At 41.2% G+C, this 19121-nt stretch overlaps 1 protein-coding gene across 4 annotated transcripts in view; it reads right to left on the bottom strand.

Moving 5' to 3' along the window:
- Positions 1-18496, bottom strand: part of shf (Src homology 2 domain containing F) — a 92419-nt gene extending 73923 nt beyond the window's left edge. For 3 of the 4 annotated variants that reach the window (XM_005727689.2, XM_005727687.2, XM_005727688.1), the window contains exons 1-2: positions 17595-18496; positions 3189-3321 (exon numbers count right to left, since the gene is read on the bottom strand). In XM_005727689.2, coding sequence (XP_005727746.1) covers positions 3189-3321; positions 17595-18026 — 565 coding nt within the window. In that variant the 5' untranslated portion in view covers positions 18027-18496. The remainder of the gene's footprint in view (positions 1-3188; positions 3322-17594) is intronic. The other variant, XM_005727690.1, reaches the window with a different exon arrangement.
- Between the last annotated feature and the right edge of the window lie 625 nt (positions 18497-19121).

Genomic DNA, 19121 nt, shown 5'->3' with positions numbered 1-19121 from the left:
ACGGAATTTGAATGAAAACGACAGAATTTGAATGAAAACGACAGAATTTGAATGAAAACGACAGAATTTGAATGAAAACGACAGCATCTGAATGAAAACAACAGCATCTGAATGAAAACAACGGAATTTCAATGAAATGAATAGAATTTGAATGAAAACGACAGAATTTGAATGGAAACGACATAATTTGAATGAAAACGACATAATTTAAATGAAAACGACATAATTTGAATGAAAACGACATGAAAACGACATAATTTGAATGAAAACGACATAATTTGAATGAAAACGACATAATTTGAATGAAAACGACATAATTTGAATGAAAACGACATGAAAACAACGGAATTTGAATGAAAACGACATGAAAACGACAGAATTTGAATGAAAACGACATGAAAATGACAGAATTTGAATGAAAACGACATGAAAACAACGGAATTTGAATGAAAACAACGGAATTTGAATGAAAACGACAGAATTTGAATGAAAACGACGGAATTTGAATGAAAACAACAGCATCTGAATGAAAACAACGGAATTTCAATGAAATGAATAGAATTTGAATGAAAAAAATGGAAGTTTAACACAAACAGAATTAGAATGAAAACAACGGAATTAAAATTAATTGGAAAGATGTTTTTATAAGAGACTATTTTACACACAACTTTGAGTTTGCAAGTTGAGACGGTTACGGTCCATTTTATGAGAAGATAGACAGACCATTTTATAGACGGTATAAATTTGGCCAGCAGTAATTAAATAATTAAAACTTGCTTTGACAGTCATAAATAGAAAAGTTTGTGTTGTGCTGGCATGTTTAGGGTTTGGTGTCCATCTGCACCCATCTGTGGAACCAAGAGCTGAGAAGCAAGGCTCTTAAAGCTACAGAAACAACAGTCTGAAAGCTAAAGAGAATTTTTATTCCTAACAGTGCTGTTGTTAAAAGTCAGAGAAACGGCAATAGTGACATAATTAGACAGAATTAGGGTCAAAAGGACCTCTTTTGCTAGAGTGCAGCAGTCTGTGCAATAGTTCCTCCTTCTCCTGTTAGCTGATGAAATTCTGAGTGTGCAGCTCTGCCTGACTAAGATGCTGTCAGAACGAAAGATGCAGCAATTACTCTATAGCATAGCCAGTATGTTGATGCATTGGTGCGTGCATCCGGCCTTGCACAGTGGGAGAAAGTGAAAGAGCCTGACCCTCATTATATCTCTGAGACGCCCTTGGGTGAGGCATTTGACCCCCAACTGCACCAGTGGGGCTGTAGTGTGCAGCTTCCAAGTTTGAATCTGGAATTTGGTAGCTGTGTGAATATGGAGGAAAGCATTTACTAAAAAGATTATTCATCCCCAGTGTTTCTTCTATACTTGGTTCTGTGCAAAGGTCTTGAGCCACCCATAATTTCTTTATATATTTTGCCAGGGGAATAGGTGCAGCGATTTACTGCAACATCCGCAAACATACATGGAAATACAGGGTATAAGGCAAAAACAGAGTTTGTACATTTCTGATATTTGCTACGATCGCCTCTGCTGTTCAACACAGCCTGAACCTGAAGCTTTCTTGTGGTTTCTTTAAGTGGACTTCATGAATACATCTCTTAAAAGACAGTCAAAATGTATTTTCTCTTTGGATGTTGCTTGGCTTTTGTTCCATTCTGTGTCAAGATGATCCTATACTGTTGAGGTCCTGACTCTGGGGAGGCCAATCCAAGGGTTTTTTATCTATCCAGGTATGCTTTTACTGCATCACAAGAACATCTCGCTTCTGGGCATCAAAATATAAACGATCGAAGGGGATGTTCAAGACTTTTGCACAGCGCTGTATGTGGCCAGTATGTTAAATGTAATAACTTCTTTCATGTCCCTGATGGCATCCATTGAGGAAATAGCAATCCAAGGACTTTGAATATTAAAATATAGACAGTAAGTATATATAGATCTCTTCAAAGCTCTCTTTATACAACACCCCACCAAAAAATGGCAATCAATACATATAAAAAATGAAAGCAGGAAGCCTGAAAATAACACCACCTCAGGTTACAAAGATAGCAACGACCAGAAAAATAAAGTGAAAACTTAATCGAATCAAACAGACAGCTACTGCCAGAATAGAACTGTTTGTCAATATAGCCAAATGCAGAGCTGTGTCAAGTAAAATTTATAAAGCAGCCAAGAACTTGGAATAAGCTCAAGATTCTAGCGATACCACAAGTCTTGTTGAAATTTCTTTTTTCCTTTTACGGCTTTCTCATTCCGAGAGAGGCGATTTATCCTGAGTTTTTGTACTCTGCAGAGGCAAAGACTCGGCCAGAGGTCAAACCAGTAAGACAGATAAAAACAAGAGATTGTCTGGAGGCCCATTAAAAGAAAATTGTTGTAGAGGGACAGAGACATTCACGTCCTGCCTCCGTGGTAGCAAATGGAGCAATGTAAGGGCTGGTTAGAGGAAACAGTATACGGATCATATGTCTGTGGATCGGGACTATCATATACAATACCTTTTAGTCAATTCACAGTTCCAAATCTGCTATTCATATTTTCCATCATCCTCATCTTGGATACTAAAGTCAGTAAAAGAGAGGAAAACAGCTGCCACTTGTTTTGTTTGCTTAAAGATATTTCCTCAGTTCTCTTTTTCCTTGTGCATATTCCTTGCTCTTTGTCACCGCTTTGCTCAGCCACAGGATGAACGTGCAGTGACGAAGCCATATGGGGAATGTGGTTAGACTAAATTCTTGTGTTAGCACACAGCTATTGTTGTCGAGAATTTAAAAAAAAAGCCTTCCTGGAAATCACAGCAAGCGGTTGTCTCCGTGTCTGCACAGTTCAATGAAAAATATATACATATAAAATCTCCTTCTCCTAGAAGCATTGCATCAGTTAAATCCTTGCATGATTTTTTTCTTATGGGCAAAATCACAGCTTTTGAAAATGGTTTGACATCTTTTGTGACACACTAGTCATTTATGCTCTGCTGCACCTGTCTTGTAAAATGGCATCAGGGCATCTGAGCCTCTTCATTAATTCATACAACCTCATCACACTGCATATTAATGACCACTCCACTACAATAAGTCCTTAACTTGTGATTACTGCAGGTGTGGAGAGGGTTAGAAACAGTCATGTGACACATGCGGACACACAAAAGGGTGACTAGAGAGAAGATTTAACATGTTGACCTACCTGCCATCATCTTCTGGGCTTCGTATGGCTCCATGTAACCATCGTTCTCAGTTGTCACTTTTTCTGTGGTGGTCTGAGTGCCGCCAGCCTGCTCGGCATCAAAAGGGTCCGCGTAGTCTTCAAGAATAATGAGCTGTAGGAGATTTTTAAAAAAAGAAAAGAAATAAGGTCAGGTTGAAGGAGAGAAAAAGTTTGAAAGAGCAACCGGGGAATACTGCTGAACACTCAACATGAGTATGGTGCTTTGTGACAGACACCACTTTGGCCCCGGACAGTACCAAGCAATATCCACTGAGGCAAGCCAGAGAATAAAGGGTGAAATACATAAATAATGCCCCACCTCTGCATGCCCCAGCACACCGCCACAATGCCTCAGCTTTTAGCCTTACAGCACACTCTGCTACTGCTGGTTTGCCTAATTATATGATAGCCTTGTGACAGGCCTACATTTCAAAAGTAGAGGAAAGAAGACCACAACTGCTCAACTTTCTTAAGAGAAACAATTTGGCAGATTTATCCCGAGCTGGCAGTGAGCCACGGCTAATTGCAGTCTTGCTTTTTTGCTGAGCATTTTGTGCAGTGGATGGCAATTAGGTGGATGTCCTGAGACCCAGAAATACAGCTCAAACCTTTAGGGAGCAAAGCTAGCCCACTTGTACAGTGCCTTGGGGGGGATATTGCTTTCCTTGAAATGTTTGCTTCATTTATGAGCACACCACTTCAAAACTATGGACCTTGAATTTGAAAGGATATAAACTCCCATTTGAACCATCTGTCCTCTTGAGCACTGGCTCTAATAAGGGTGTGTGACTGAGGTCATTTGGACCAGTGGCTAGAAAACGCACTTTTTCTCTGGAGCCTCTGTCTGCTCCTACCAATCAGTGGTTACAAGAGAAGAGAAGGGCAGGGCAGTGCGTGTTTCGTAATCTGAAAACATGTTAGTAAAAGGACCTTTTTTTCTTTTTTTTTTTTAAAGGTCAGTGCACAAACAAGAAAACACCTAAATGACTGTGTGAATATGTACGACTGGCACTACACCCAATGAGTCATGTGTAACAGGAAGGGATTTGGTCTCATTATAAACAAGCTCATCACTCATCTGGTGGATGGGAGCGGGAGGGGCAGAGTGGAGGTGGACTGAGGCTCATGCTCGCCATGCTGTGCCTCCACCGAGCCAGCGTTCTTTTGAGAGAAACCTCTGTCCATTTTTGCCGCAGAGAAAGCATACTCCCCGAAAGCCAACTCCATATCCAGGCCACCCATGAGAGTGCCACAAACACACACAGACACACACACACACACACACACCTGCCAACCCTCAGGGAAGAAAATGCACAGATACACCCTCAAAATTCGTGCCAGAAACGCAGGAATTTTAACATCATCGATCAAGGTTAAGTATCATTTAATGCAGTCACACATTAAAAAAAAAGAAGAAGAAAAAGACATCTTGAAAAGTTTCCAAGTATTAAATGAAAGTTCACTGTCTAGGGATAATTTGTAAGCTGCTTAGTGACAGGGAAACGCTGGCAGGTATATTCCTGCTCAGATCATCCTCACTATATGTGGATTAGGCTATAATAGCATAGAAAGTAAAGCACCGCGGATGTGTTCATAGCAGCTACTCTGAGTTAAATCTGCTTTCTTCAGTATTCACTCTCCATCTGTTTGGGGAAAATAACTAGGACTTTTCTTCTGCCACAACATAATTATGGGTTCCTTGAATGTTTTGCTGCTGTGAATTCAAACAGCGGGAAAAATCCAATACAAACATCGTCCTGGTTTGTTTTTGCGCTGCAAAAGATATACATATTTACAGAAAAGCGAGATTAAAATTCAGGCAGTCTGATAAGTGACATCTTTGCAGCCCAAGAGACCCTAAAATTATGCATCAGATCCAGTATCATTACCATCTTGCACCTTCTTGCTTGAAAACAGCCATCGGTAATCATATTATGTGGCAAATCCACTTCAGACACAGAAACTGCAAACACAGCCAAAATCTAAGAATAAGTAACCCTCATTAATAAAAACTGGATTCTCCTTAATGGCAAACAAGTCCAGTAGATATCTTGCTGTGGTTTACTTATTGCAGCAGAGTGACTCTTAAAGTGACTTTAAAAGGTGTATCATTCATTTACATAACCGCTTTCCTCCAGATGAATTCACTTTAACACAATACAACTGCACAGCAATGTACGAGTACAAGCTAGAGCTCCCATGTTCACATAGCAAAAACTATACTATACTGTATGTTTACTCCTAGCAGTGTGTTAGCAGAGCTCCCTGCTTGAACTCAATCACCTTACCACTTAATGCACCTTCATCATGGGCCAAAGGATGTTTGAGCAAATTTCAGGAAATAATGGCAATCACTCGAGTAATGCGTGGAACCACACCAAATGCATGACATCATACTTTGCCTTTCCTGTTGACATAATGTAGGACAAATAAAGGCTGGGCACAAAACTTCTGAAAGAGAGGGGATGGATGCGATCGTGGATAGAAACCAAAGCCATCATTTGAGATTCAAACGCCATCCTTTGTTTTGCCAGAAGCTTGAATTTAAATTAATCAGTCTTGCAGTCTACCAGTGCTTAATGTTCAAGGCTTCAAAATGTTAGCTGTTTAACAAAGATAGTAGCATAGCACGGGTGGGCAGAGAAAGCAAAACACTTCACTCAAACGTAAGCATCATTTTACCTTCCTAAACTACAAACATAAAACAGCTATGTGCAATAAGTGATAAGTGGGCCTTGAATTCTTCTTCTCTGCTTATCTGCAGGAGCTTTCAGTATTTCAAAAACCCTTTAAATAATTTAAAACATTCTGTTTTGGAGCTACAATCAAGAAATTTGTTGGACGGATTAAAGGGATGCATCCACACTTGTGATTAACAGTACTATTAATCATGATCTCTCATTCCTGCTCATAAGTGCTTGTCATAATGATTTGCATGGTAAAGTGCATGTATATATGAGGCTCATAGCTGGGAAGTAAAAGGTTTTACGGCATGTTGCTTGTGTTTGTATTTCAGTTAGAACCGAATGTGAACTCATCTTTTTTTAATTCAAAACCAAACTTAAGTATCAGACCAACTAGTTTTCAGTCTCCCCACCAATATCAAATGAAACTATGTAGTACTGATATATCGAGGTCATTCTTTAAGTTTCATTTTGAGTTATGAGGCAAAATCTCATTAAAAAGAGTGACACTGAGCTGTTTGATAAATACCTCACGGAAAATTGTAGACTATATGATCATTATTATTATTTTGGTCTTTAGACCAGTAATGTGTACACGTATGGTATTTTATTGTCATCCATAAGCTGGTAAGAACATTATGAATTTCATCCCACGCAGGTCATTGTTTTGCACTTGGAGATCTCTAAACTACTCACAGTCAGATAAAGTCTATTTGGTGCCATCATACAAGCCCTGCAGTCCAATTCAAGATAGGACAGAGGAGGTGGTTAATATATCCAAATTGTTCCAATGTGTTCTTCTTGTCCCACTGCACTAATGACTACTTGTCAGTAGGACGAACAAGGGGCTTTGAGGAGAGGGGTGCTAGAGAGCAGTAGCGTCGCCTGGGGACACACCATCTGCCTTACGGCATGCCAGGGTGTGTCAAGACTGCAGCCAAGCCACACTTGTCATGAAAGTAAAATTCCCCCCTCAGCACAAGACTGCAGTGCCTCCATATATCAGGTCTTTGCTAAGCTGTGATGTAAGTCTATATAAATCTCACAAAGCCACCTGACGGGCTTAGGCCATGTCCCTGTGGTATCTAGGTCCTTTACTGGTCTGCAGCATAGAGAGAGAACTCACTCAATTACTTTCATTCCACAGTTCAGATTTCGGCTGGCCACGTCTTATACCTGCCAGAGCTCTGGCAGGTATAAGACGTGGCCAAGGAGATAGCAACAGACTTCTTGAACTGCACTGCGGCTCTCAGGCGATGAAGCCGACTTCAAATCAGTGGGAACAGAGGGAGAACATTAGCAATGGAGGGAGGCTATAATAGGCACCTGCCACTTTGGCTCAATGTCCGTGATGCTAGAGCTTCTAGGATTACACTTTGATTTTACCCTGGTCTTCCATTAGAAGTGAGAAAGCGCAGGCTGCGATCCTCCAGCAGTCTTAAAGCATAATGTGTTTAGTCGGCTCATCAGATAATCAAGAACCAAAGAATCCAAACGAAAAAAATTGAAATCCACAAACTGCATTAGATGAAATTTGAGCACAAATGGTTTAAGGGCAACACAATAGATCGCTGAATACTGAGCAAGCTACATGTCCATTGTTGGCATTTTACAACCCTAATCCATCAGCAAATGGATGGTTTTTTCAGGAAACAGAAAAAAAAAAGACTTTAACCATAAAAAAAAAAAAAGAGGAAAATTGGGATTAACACCACTCCTGTTAAATAAACGCAAGCAGAGTGATGATATTAATGTCATATACACATGAAGAATAGAATGCATCAGAGGCTAGTCAGGGTTCAAGCCCTATAACTACCACAAAAGTCAGCAGGCTGCAGAAAGAGGGAGAAGGGAGAAAGAAAAGAAAAACGAAAGAGGACTGACGTGTGTGATTTATGTCTCGCGCCACGAGGGATTTCAGCCACCGATAACCTAATACAAGTCTGTGCTTAGTGGGTCAATTGCATTAAGGCATTTCAAAAGGCTTCTTTGTTCTTGTTGCTCTTTTGTTCTTCGGTGTAACAAAAAAAGGAAAACATGCCACTATTTAAAGAACAGTCAAGTTAAAGAATATAGGAGGGGAGGGGAGAAAAGACAAAAGCTGAGGAGACACTATTGGAGACTGACTTGTATAAAGAATGCTTTCTCCTGTGGGGTGGAAAAAAATGTTCATGTAAATCCAAACTCAGCAAGCTGTACCTCATTGAAATGCCTCTGCTGATAGCTCTCCCACCTTATCGTTGTCTATAAACACAGGATGAATGCTGTGTGGGCAGTCATCCTAAGATAACGTGGCTACATTTCCCCCCCCCCCAAAGAACATACCAGTGAGAAACACTCCCTCAAGGCAATTTATTTAAGCAAAAGCGATCACAGGCTCTCTGTTGACATAACACAGTTACCATCAATAAGATACTTTTATGTTTCTAAGAAGCAAGCACAAATCTGGTTACATTTCATTGAAAGCCCCTTGTGCAGTCCTGAGCTTTGCTGGGTTCTGCATCTCCCAAATAGATTAGGTAGATGGAAAACTGGCTTTGCCTCTAAAGGAGAGACGGCGCAGGAGTGCAGTTCCTACCATACAGGCCTGACATTAATGAAACTTTATTGAAATGTTTCCTAAGAAACATGGTTGCTGTTAGAGCATTTTGCCTCTTTGGAAGCTTTGAAGAGCGATGTGCATCCTTTAAAGGCCTGCTTAGGAGTCTGCAGGGGTACCTAATCAAATTAATATATTTGCTCTAAAGGCGCTGCCTTGCAATCAGTCACAAGCTACTGCAGTCCATGCAGCAATGAAGAGCACTTCAGTGGAAATAAACAAAAACCCTGTTTATTTCAAGGTGTGTTCATTTGATTTGCTTATAATCTAATTGGAGAATCAGTCGAGAGCAGCAATTCAGTGTCAGTAAACATGCATCAGCAAGGCAAGAAAAAAAAAAAGGAGACTTCGAAGGAAACAAGATAAAAGCACCCCCCACACTTCTTCAGAGCATTTATAGCCTGATCAGGAGTCGCGCTGTAAAATAAACAGAAGCCCCTTTCATTTTCTTTTCTTAGCACCATTTAGTGCACCAGCAGCTACTATTAGCATACTCAAAAATACTGCAGCCCATGCACAGCCATCAGTTGTGCACGTGTCGTCCTCAGACATCTGCATTGTGGGTGCTGACTTATTTATTACACCCCACCCCTGTTAAGATTTAGACCACATTAAAATGTTGTTCTGATCTCTGCACTCTTGCCCATGTGGAGCGGCTTTCGCACGCCAGCTAGGGTGAAGCTGGTTCTTTTGGCACAAGTGATTTAGGCTGTTGTTAATCATGGTTTGCATGGGAATGCTTCCAGATGCAGCAACAGCAAAACTGATACCATGCGTCACAATTCAGTGGAGAGACAATCCGGCAATGTAGAAAACAGTTGAGTCAGAAAGGAAGGGGATGTAAAAGATATCAAGTACACCTGGATCGTCCCCACACCGGCACTGTAAGAGCACCATTAACTGTGCAGTGAAATAAAGACAGAGGAAGAAATACAACTGTCAACCACAATGACAGCAAGTAAAAATGACAGAAGACTATGTTATTTTTACCTTTTCGTGATCTTTTTTCAGCTCAGAGTAGACGTTCTGGAAGTTCTTTGTGAGCTCATGAGAATCAACTTGGATAGTTGATACTCATGAGTAATGTGGATTGATAACGAACACTTTTGGGAGTGATCAAGGCCTTGCTGAAACCCATCTCAATGTGTGCATTTGTGCAACTTGAGCAGACACACTTGTGCAGTGTTTGTAGGTTTTAAATATGTATATCTGTATAGCATGTGCCTTTATACTAAAGGTTTAACTATGTTCAGCAAGTCTAATCAGCTGCTAGTGACCCAGAAAAGCACACATTTCACACTTTAACATCACCACCTGTGAGTAGACTTCTTTACTAAGACAACTGCCAATCATGAGTATCAAATCATTTGCCTTCCTTATCCCATTTACAAGTGGATTAGGATTCTCACAGATCCTAATTCAATAAGAGAGATTGACAGAATCACATAGTGTAATTTTTGAAGTACTGCCTTTGTAGTGCAGAGTTCTTTTTAGACATTATTACCTTCCCCAAAAGCATCTTTAAAAGCAAATGAGAGTAGGCTATAGAACCTCTACACTCTAAACTGCATTTTGGTTGTACTTAACACAGAACACTGCAACCTCGACCACAATAATAGGGCAATTTAAACAATCGCTCCAATTAAAGCTGTCTTGTGCCTTTTCCTAATTTTATGTAGAGTGCTCACAAAATTAACTTGAAACAAAAGCTTGTTCTCAGTGATTATAATAATTATTAAGCCAGTCATCGTTAGCTAGTGAAAAATATGTATGGCTTTTTGTATCGACTTGTTGGGGGAAGCTCAAAAAGTCAGAAGAAAGACAGTGTAAGAAAATAATTTGGTGGCATTGGAAAAAGGCAAGAAGTAAGGGTTTAAATTAAGATTCAGAAATCATCCAAACAAGCTACAATGTGACATTTAAGCCACTAAACAATCAATTTCACAGGTCAAAAAGTAAGTAGATATAAGCATGTTTTATGACATGGTCTCTTATATTAATTGCTCAAACAGGCTGCACCTGGGAAACAACATTTCCTGCGGATCTACTCCACGAATAGTATCCAGTGTGGATTATTTCACATATATATAAAGAGCTAAATCTGCACCCCCACTTTTCTGCAATTACCTACTCTTTCCCGATCTCCTGATAAATGCATATGCATAGTTTGTTAGCAGAAAACACCTCAACCTGTCCCCAAGGATCCCCTTCATTGAAACGCACTCCACACAGCCACTTAAAAACTCCAGCGAGGGGAAGGGAGGGGGGGAGAGAGAAGCCAGCGGGTTGCACCCTGTAGAGGGGACGCTGCTTTTAATATGTGACAGATATTCAAGATTAAGTACTTGACGACACGCTTGACAAAATCCAATTTCCTTTCTCTGTCCCCATCCCTGTGTGATAGATTTATTGGCAGTGTTTCTGCTACATACACTAAGTGGTGCCACACAAGAGTCAAGAATAATTCAGGTACTGTGATGGAATGTAGGAAACTTCATTAAATATGATAATCCTGTGCTAGTGTGAACAAACAATTTGTCCTCAACACTACAGGCATTACGATATAATGCCTCGGTTTTAAGATATAAGAATAATTTAAGATGGAAAGAAAAAGTTGTCTGCCCACTGAATGTTTATGCTGGCATTTGCAGTGAAAATGCAATATGCTCCCATTTGATGGTTTTATCATAATGTACATGTACAAAAAAAAACCGCCATATTTTAGTGATAGCTTCTATAAGACAAAGTGACAAACAGGAGAATAGGGCTTCATGTAATAACACGATGGGATCCACAGGGAAAGAAGCTTTGATTATGAAAGTGTGATTCACTGAGCAGGGAGGAAAACAAAACGCACTGGCGGCGTTAAACAAAGCTAGAAATGTTTTCACGCTATGTGAGGATGAGCTGACTGAGACTGGGAGCTCTGTGGCCTCAGATTGCCTCTGCTTGGTGAGGATGTACTAAGGTTGCTATACACTGCCCACTATGACAATAGAGCTAGCGCAGGGTGGAGTTCCATACCGCTGCTATTGCTACGCGGCTTCCCACCTCTCTAAGGAGCATAGCGAACGGCAAGAAAGGCTACGTTCAGATGGTTGAGGAACAGTCACTACTCTGTTTCCACAAAGTTATGTGCCTTTTGCCACTTGAAACTTTCAGAATTCTCAAGTAAAAACAGCCACCAGGAGCATTTTATTAAACGAGGGAAAAGCAGAATAGGCAGCCAGAAAAGAGGGGCAAGCACAAACTTGTCAAGTTAAAAAGGGAATGTCACCAAGTTGTAAACACTTCCTGTCAGGAAGGGAGCACTTCCTTAATCCTGGAGCAACCAAGCCACTCTGCATTTTCTACCATACAACTTCAGACAGTGGTTTAATTCTATTCCTTTAATCTTATCACCAAAACAACTGATTAAAAAAAAACAAAAACAGACTAATTTTAAGAAAAAAGGAGTAAAACACTATCTTGTCTGCATAAATGATGCAGTAGCATTACAGCAGTTCTAGTTCTTTTACTCAAATCTTCTCTCATTCAAAGAATGCATGAAATGAAAAGTCTGGAATCCCGCTCAGAAGAAATGGAAGTGTTCGGCTTCCTGGTGGGCACTTAGATCACAGGGCAGCTCTGTTTGCAAGACGGAAGTCTGGCTGCCTCCTGCAGTGTGACACAAAAACAACAGCAGCCACTTGCATGCACCAAATTAGAAAAGAAAAGAAAAGAAAAAAAGCAAATCAGTCTATCTCTAGGACCTCTACAGCAAGGCAAAAAAAAATAACTATTTGGTTACAGATGAAGTTTGCATGGCTTTTAAATCAGAGTTAGAGTGAGCTTGCAAAAATACAGCAAAAAGCCACTGCTTTATGCAAATTCTCTCTTTGTGTCTCAGATGGCATGCAAACTCATTTGTTTCTCTTTTAATCTGTGTGTGACGATCTGCCTGCAGACCAGGGCTGCCTGCTTGTACACTCAGCTACACACACTGTCATTAAACAAAACAGAGCCATGTGTCTACAACTCCCTAGCCGCCAGAGCTGCAGCACTAGTCTGCAGGCTAATTGTGACCTGGTGGAACTATACGACTGATGTTTCGGCGCAAAGCTGGAAAAAGCAAATCGAGCAACAAACACAACAGACTCCATCGGGACTCTTTAAAGTGGGAGGAAGGTTCCCTGTTGGAGAGAAAAGAAAATGAGCAAACAATGGCTAAGGGCCATTATTCCCGAGGCCTACAACTTTTATGCGCACGTGGTGGGATGGCTGGGGAAAAAAACAAAAAACAAAAAATCCACTTTAGCCATGGCTAGTTATTACACTCAATGTTTACAATGCCATGATGTAAATGAAATGGATTTGTGTTTCCACCAAAATGTTATCTTGACAAAAGGCAAAACCTTTCCATACTTTAAAAGAGTAACTGTTACATGATGGCTCACATCTTCCACAACAAGATGACCTCATACTGTTTTAGACGAGGTGGAGCTTAAACATTTGAGTTGTTAAACTCAGTGATCCTTCCTTCCGTTCAAAGAGCCCTTCTAAGATTCTTGTTCAGGTCAGGAATGCATTGTAAAGCTCTGTTATCAACAACAATAGAGCATAGAAACGGTGAGTATAAAAAATGTTTGGAATGAAAGACTACATCTGTGGCAGAGGGCAAATAAAACTTATTATTGGACAGTATGATTTTAAAAAAAAAAATGCTGTAGATGCTTAGCATAACTCAGGAAATTCAAGGCATTCCTGAGCCCTTTAGTGGATACATGGGTCAAAGTGGAAATGAAGAAAACACTCTTACAATCAAGCTTGGCATATCTCACCAGTAACATCACTGTCTAGTCCTCATTGCTATGATTCAGAAAAGCCATAACAACACGCAAACTTAATTATGTGACACAGTTTAACACAATTTATCAAAATAGTGAGTCACAATGTGCCCGCAACTACCGAGCATGATTATGAGAAACAGCAGCTGCAAAACACAAGACAGCACGACACAGCTTTCACACCAATCTGTTGATTATTTCAACTTGGGCATAAAACTGTCACAGCAGTGGAAAAAAAACAACAAAAAAACACCACACATCCCTTTTTAGTACTGCTGTACAATAATTCCATTATACTATATTTATTCAACAATTCAACATACGAAAGACATGACTTTAAGATAGATTCTTCCAACTGAGCGAACACAAATAGGTTTGTGAAAGACTAGAGAAACAGCTGCCAAACCGCACTGCTCCAACAACCAGTCAGGCCTGCTATCAACCTCGCCAGCCTCCGTCTGATACAAAAAGCCAGGGAACTGCAAGTAAAAGGTGAGCTATAACAAAACATGATGGGCTCTCATGTTTTCATCCATTTTCTGGCTCCCTGAAGAAAAGCACTCTCGCAGACCCAGGTGATATTGATGTTTGTGCTTGACATTTTTCCTATCACTGGCAGAGATGAGACCGTGAAAGGCCAGTGGGATGCATTTATACAACTCCACTGATGTCTGGAGTGCCAGGGTGAAAGGCCAAGCGGAAATATTCAGGGTGTGGGGAAATGAAGCTGAGCGGAGATTAAACATGCACTACCGGCAGTGTAATGTGCATGCAGTCCAGACAGTCTGACCAATGCAAAAGACAAGGAAATGTGTCGGTAGAAGTATATGAACTCGTACCAAGTTTGATGTTTTTGCATTCCCGACCTTTTTATAGTAATACAATCCCTAAACTTTACCCCAAGACAACAGCTATACGTGAATGCTATGGTAAAGTTAAAAAAAAATAAGAAATAGCACATTAACTTTTCCCAAGCTGATCACTTTTAATGCATATGGCTGATAAGATTGGATTTTAACCCTAGCAAATGTATGAATCTTTGTGTATCAGTCTCTCATTGCGTTTATCGACAATTGTTCACCAATCAAGTTCAGATACAAGGGAACGTATTAATGGGAACTTGAGTAAAAGCAGTGACAAGTGATTTTTTTTGGGGGGGGCTGTACTATCTGTTGGTAATGGAAGACACTAGCAGCACATAGTACGTTCTTATATCCTCCAAGAATGCGAAAAACACTACCGATCTTGGGAGGGTATACCACAGTTTTTTCTCCTCCAGCAAAATCTATTGAAATTCAGAGTGAGGTCTTGTAAAAAGGTGCACAGAAGGAAAATAAGCATAGAGGATATCTGTCTATCCAGATGCCTCTGCAGGCTGCACAACAACTGTCTGCAAGCCTGATCCAACTACTCATTTCTATAGACAGAAATACAAGCTGGCTTGTGGGATCACTGAATCAAAGGTACTACGGGCAGTAAAAAGAGCCAAAGTTAGATGGAACAGCCGTTTCCCAGGTGCATTGACAGATACCGATGATGACAGGCACCACTCCGCCCAGATGGAGCACCCTGTCAGCTCTCCGTTATTGCTTTTGTTTACACATTTTCAAATGGAGCTCATCACCACTTTTGGGTGTCCTTGAGAGAAGTTAAGTTAGTGCTGAGTAGAGCGATGAGCTGGGAGATGAGGCCTTTAATTATCTCCAAGGCAGGATGATAATTGATCATCTCTCTCAGCTCACTGTACCATGAAGGGCTTGGCATCATTAAAAACAAAATGCATCACAATACTTTGAAAATATAAATCTATGAGTTAAACGCCATAGTCTGCATAAAACTCCATGTTAAAAGTGCAAATCAAAGTAAGCGCAAAAAGATTATTTGAAATTTTATGAGATGAAATGGAACACTTTGAAATTGTAAGAATAGATACAGTGTTCTCACTTCAGAAAATTCACTCCACTCTGCTATTGGCATTTCAGGCATTAGGCAAGCAGTGATATAATTAGAATTCATGAGTCAAGTAATTAAAACATCAATGTAACTGAGCAGTGCTGTTAAGGCACTTGTGCGCTTTTTACAGAGTCTCCTAGCAGTCAGCATTTAGTCTGCAGCAAGACAAATAACTATCACTATGACTGGGAATCTACGCTTAGATATGTGCTACAAGGTGGAAACACACTTCTTTTTATCATTATGCAGATACCCCTACGTTTGTGGTAACACAATGCCTAAAGAAAAATAGCTATGAAACTGTTAAACACGAAGAACTCACAAAGACGACCACCTACCTTTAACCTCTTAACATTAGGCTTACTGCAGAGATTGATGGAACACACAACTTCATTAACAGCATTTTTAAAATCCACACCAGGAGAATCCCTTTAACAAGGATTTACAAACAATTAGCGTGGCCGGCAACAGTCGGAAAAGAAATCCTCAGCTTCCACACAAAATGTAATCCTCACAAAAGCCTCACAATGCTCTTTCAGGAAGTTAAGGAGCGTAGCTTACGGCATTTCAAGGGCTTTTCTCCAAATTTCTCATCCATCATTTAGAGAAGTAAATATATGGGACATACCCGTGTTTTTTTGTGGGGGAAAGATTTGTGAAACAGTGTAATATTTTTTGGCAGCTATTTTTGCTACTTCATCTCACTCCTCTCTCCGTTACTGCACGTTTTTATTGAAACTTCATCACCTGACAAGAAAGCCTTAAAAACCTTCTCTTGACATACTGCTTAAGCTCCCCAGCTGTCAGTATTGATTTAGCTCATCTATAACACCAAACATGCTTCTCGGCGTGAGGTATTTAGCCCATACTATGCCATCAGTTGTCTGTACATTAAAGCCATGTGTGCACATATGGGGAGAGAGGTGAAGCGCAGATGCAAGTGTAATTCTAAATTAGTGAGATCTAAATAAGCTTCAATTAACAAGAGACAACTGTAATTTCTTTAATCAGCTAGAACAGCTGCAGTGCCTGGTTAAAACTGTGTATTTTCATTTCCTGCTTTTTCTTCTGATAACACATAGCTGCCTGATTCTCAAACCGGCATACCAAGTTAATGAGGTCTGATAAAAAAAAGAGGAAAAAAAAAAAGAAAACGAGCTGACAGTGTGGGAAAACAAACACTGAAACAGAATATCATTTTATGAGTTTCACTTGGTTCCTGTTTTTTGTGTTGAGGGTATATGGGAAATTCAGGGGATGGTAACAATCTTCTTGCGCGTCATTAAACCTGGACTTCCTTCGCGCAACACTCCTGTGGCAGGCTGCAGACACACTGGAGTATAAATGAAAGTGTTGAACACTCCAAATGTCACAAGACAAGTGTGAAAGGTGCTGGAGGAAGTAACATGCAGGTGAAGCCAAGAGGCACGCAAAAATGTTATAAGAGAGGTGACTGAGGCGTGCTCTGAGTTAAGAGCACAGGTTTCAGTTAACAAGGTATGCAGAGACTGAAAATATTCTTAAGCTGGATCAATCTCATAAAACCATATGTCCTTACGCCCACTAATACCAAACATCTCAGCTTTCTCCAAATAAGCCCAGTGCATGGATTCCTGAGAAGCCTGGCATGACAGCATGCTCCAAGGCACAGCGTGTTGTCTGGCTGTCAGTCTCCACATTCACTCTGAGAAAGTTAAAAAAGCAAAAGGTGCGAAGTATGTGCTGGCAGAGCCAGGAGAGGATCAAATTAGAGCATAATATATCCATAAACTCATCACAAGTAATTTCCCTCTAAGACAGCAGGCTTTACTGCAATGAACATTCGCTAAATTGGTCTGTCTAGCTAAACAAGATTAGATTAAAGTTAAATTAAAGCCACTGTCGAGATCACAGTTGCTCGAGAAGAAGCTACAGATGGGATGACAGCAGTGCGTCTGCACGTGAAGGCTCAAAAGGTGAGCGAAAGATCATTTTTTGCATTAAAATGAGAACCGGGCATATCCGCTGACAAACTGAGCTATTTATCATACGGCATACAGTCTCTGTGGTGTAGCTTTTTACAGGGGCTGATGTCGCAATTCTGGTGGAAAGCCGTTGTGCGATTGTGATAACAAGTTCTGCCGGTTGTGACGATTAATTCCTCACAGCAGTAAAGTGCCATGTTCACGACACACGTTTTCCCTTGAGTAAAGTTTTAAACGAAATAGCTCTAATTTGGTTTTGAGGGAAACGATTTGTTCACATACAAATATTAGTGGGAGGCAGAAAGTTGTTGCTCTGTATACGACTCGGGGGCAGGCTGAAAGGACCAAACTTTACCCACCTTCTCCTTGTTGTCGAGGTCCGAGGGAGGTGAAGTAGGAGATTTAACGCTCCCTACGGGGACAGCCTGGGTGACCGTGACACCCCCGCCGGGAGCTGGGCTGCTCTTTTCGATTGTTTCCACCTTGATAAGTCGGTGCTTTGGTGACACATACTTGATATCCGGTGACCCCACAGTGTTCAAGCTCGGGGGGAATGAGATATTTCCACCTGGAGTGTACGGATCCTCGAAATCCAGGTCCTTTTGTAGTTTGTAGGCAGCGAGGATGTCCGGCTGAGCGGGACTCGGAAAGGTGGTCCCGGAGCTTGTTTGTTGGAAGCCAGGCGCACCGGGCACACCGGTGTGACAGTGTCTGTAGTCCGGTTTCGGAGGAGCCGGTGGTGGTGTTTTGGTAGTTTTGAATCCTAGGTGCTCCTTGAACCACTTGGCCATGCTGCCAGTTCATCGCTCTCAAATCAATTCATGTAGTTTAGTTCCACCTTTCGTGCCAGAGCAGCCCGAGTCTGGTCATCAGTGAGGGATTCTCGGGTCACACGCGGCCAGCCGACTGGCTTCGGAGCGTGTCGCCAGTCTCGTGCGACTCTGGCGGTCCAAAGAGGACTGCGCGAGCCGGCCAAAGAATAGCTACAGGCACTTTCTGATCTGCCCTGCCGCAACTCTGTCCCCGTCACACACACGCACACACTCTCGCGCGCACACACGCCGCTGTCGCTCTAAGCGCTCGGCTGCGACCCACGTCAGGTTTAAGCAACATACGAGCGCTTGTGCAAGAGGAACACACGCCCCCCCCACTCCTCCACAACCTGCCCTCCCTACCTGAGAACACTGCACTGCCACCTACCGGACTTCGGGAAGCTTATCGTAACCGTCGAAAGCACAATCGCACCTCTGTGTACCAACCAAGAAGAGTCTAATCTCTAGCTTGTCTCTCTATTGGCATCCATGAGGACATGTTCCGGTAAATGCAGAGCATGTCTGAGCTTCTGGGTGTGAGGCAGCCATTGAATAACACAGGGAGGTTTCTGAAACTTACTGCTGGTCCTTGACAATACTTGATGAATCGCTTGCTGCCATATAGTTGGAACGGTTTATGTTGACTTTGAGGTAGCTTACCAGTGAAATTGAGTCATTAAAATAAATAGGACCTGTCCCATTCTTGTGCAGTTGTCCAGACATATAAAGCAGTATTAAAAAGAGACCTTTTTTCACCAGTGGAGCTCAAGGGTAAACTGTCATTTGCTTATTCTTGTTGCTCTTTTGTCCAGATGGCCACTGCAGCGCGTTTTAATTGCAAACTGCATTGCAAATGACCAGCCAGAGTCTGAACTAAAATTGCGTACCTTCCTGCTAAGTCCATTATACAAATCCACGGGTAGAGGATGTGATTTGTTTAAAGGAACAATACAAGTAAACATCTCTCTCCAATGTGTCTTTCAATCTATTTGACTGATAGGGTTTTGGGGCCACAATACTAATTGCCTTTGCAATAGGAGGACAGATGAAAAAAAAAGTCCCATTCCACCTCCC

This window comes from Pundamilia nyererei, unplaced genomic scaffold, assembly GCF_000239375.1.
Source record: "Pundamilia nyererei isolate P.nyererei 1_Seehausen unplaced genomic scaffold, PunNye1.0 scaffold00025, whole genome shotgun sequence".
In the NCBI taxonomy this organism is placed as follows: Eukaryota; Metazoa; Chordata; class Actinopteri; order Cichliformes; family Cichlidae; genus Pundamilia; species Pundamilia nyererei.
The sequence above is the reverse complement of the archived record's forward strand: the minus strand, read 5'-3'. Positions and strand labels throughout refer to the sequence as shown.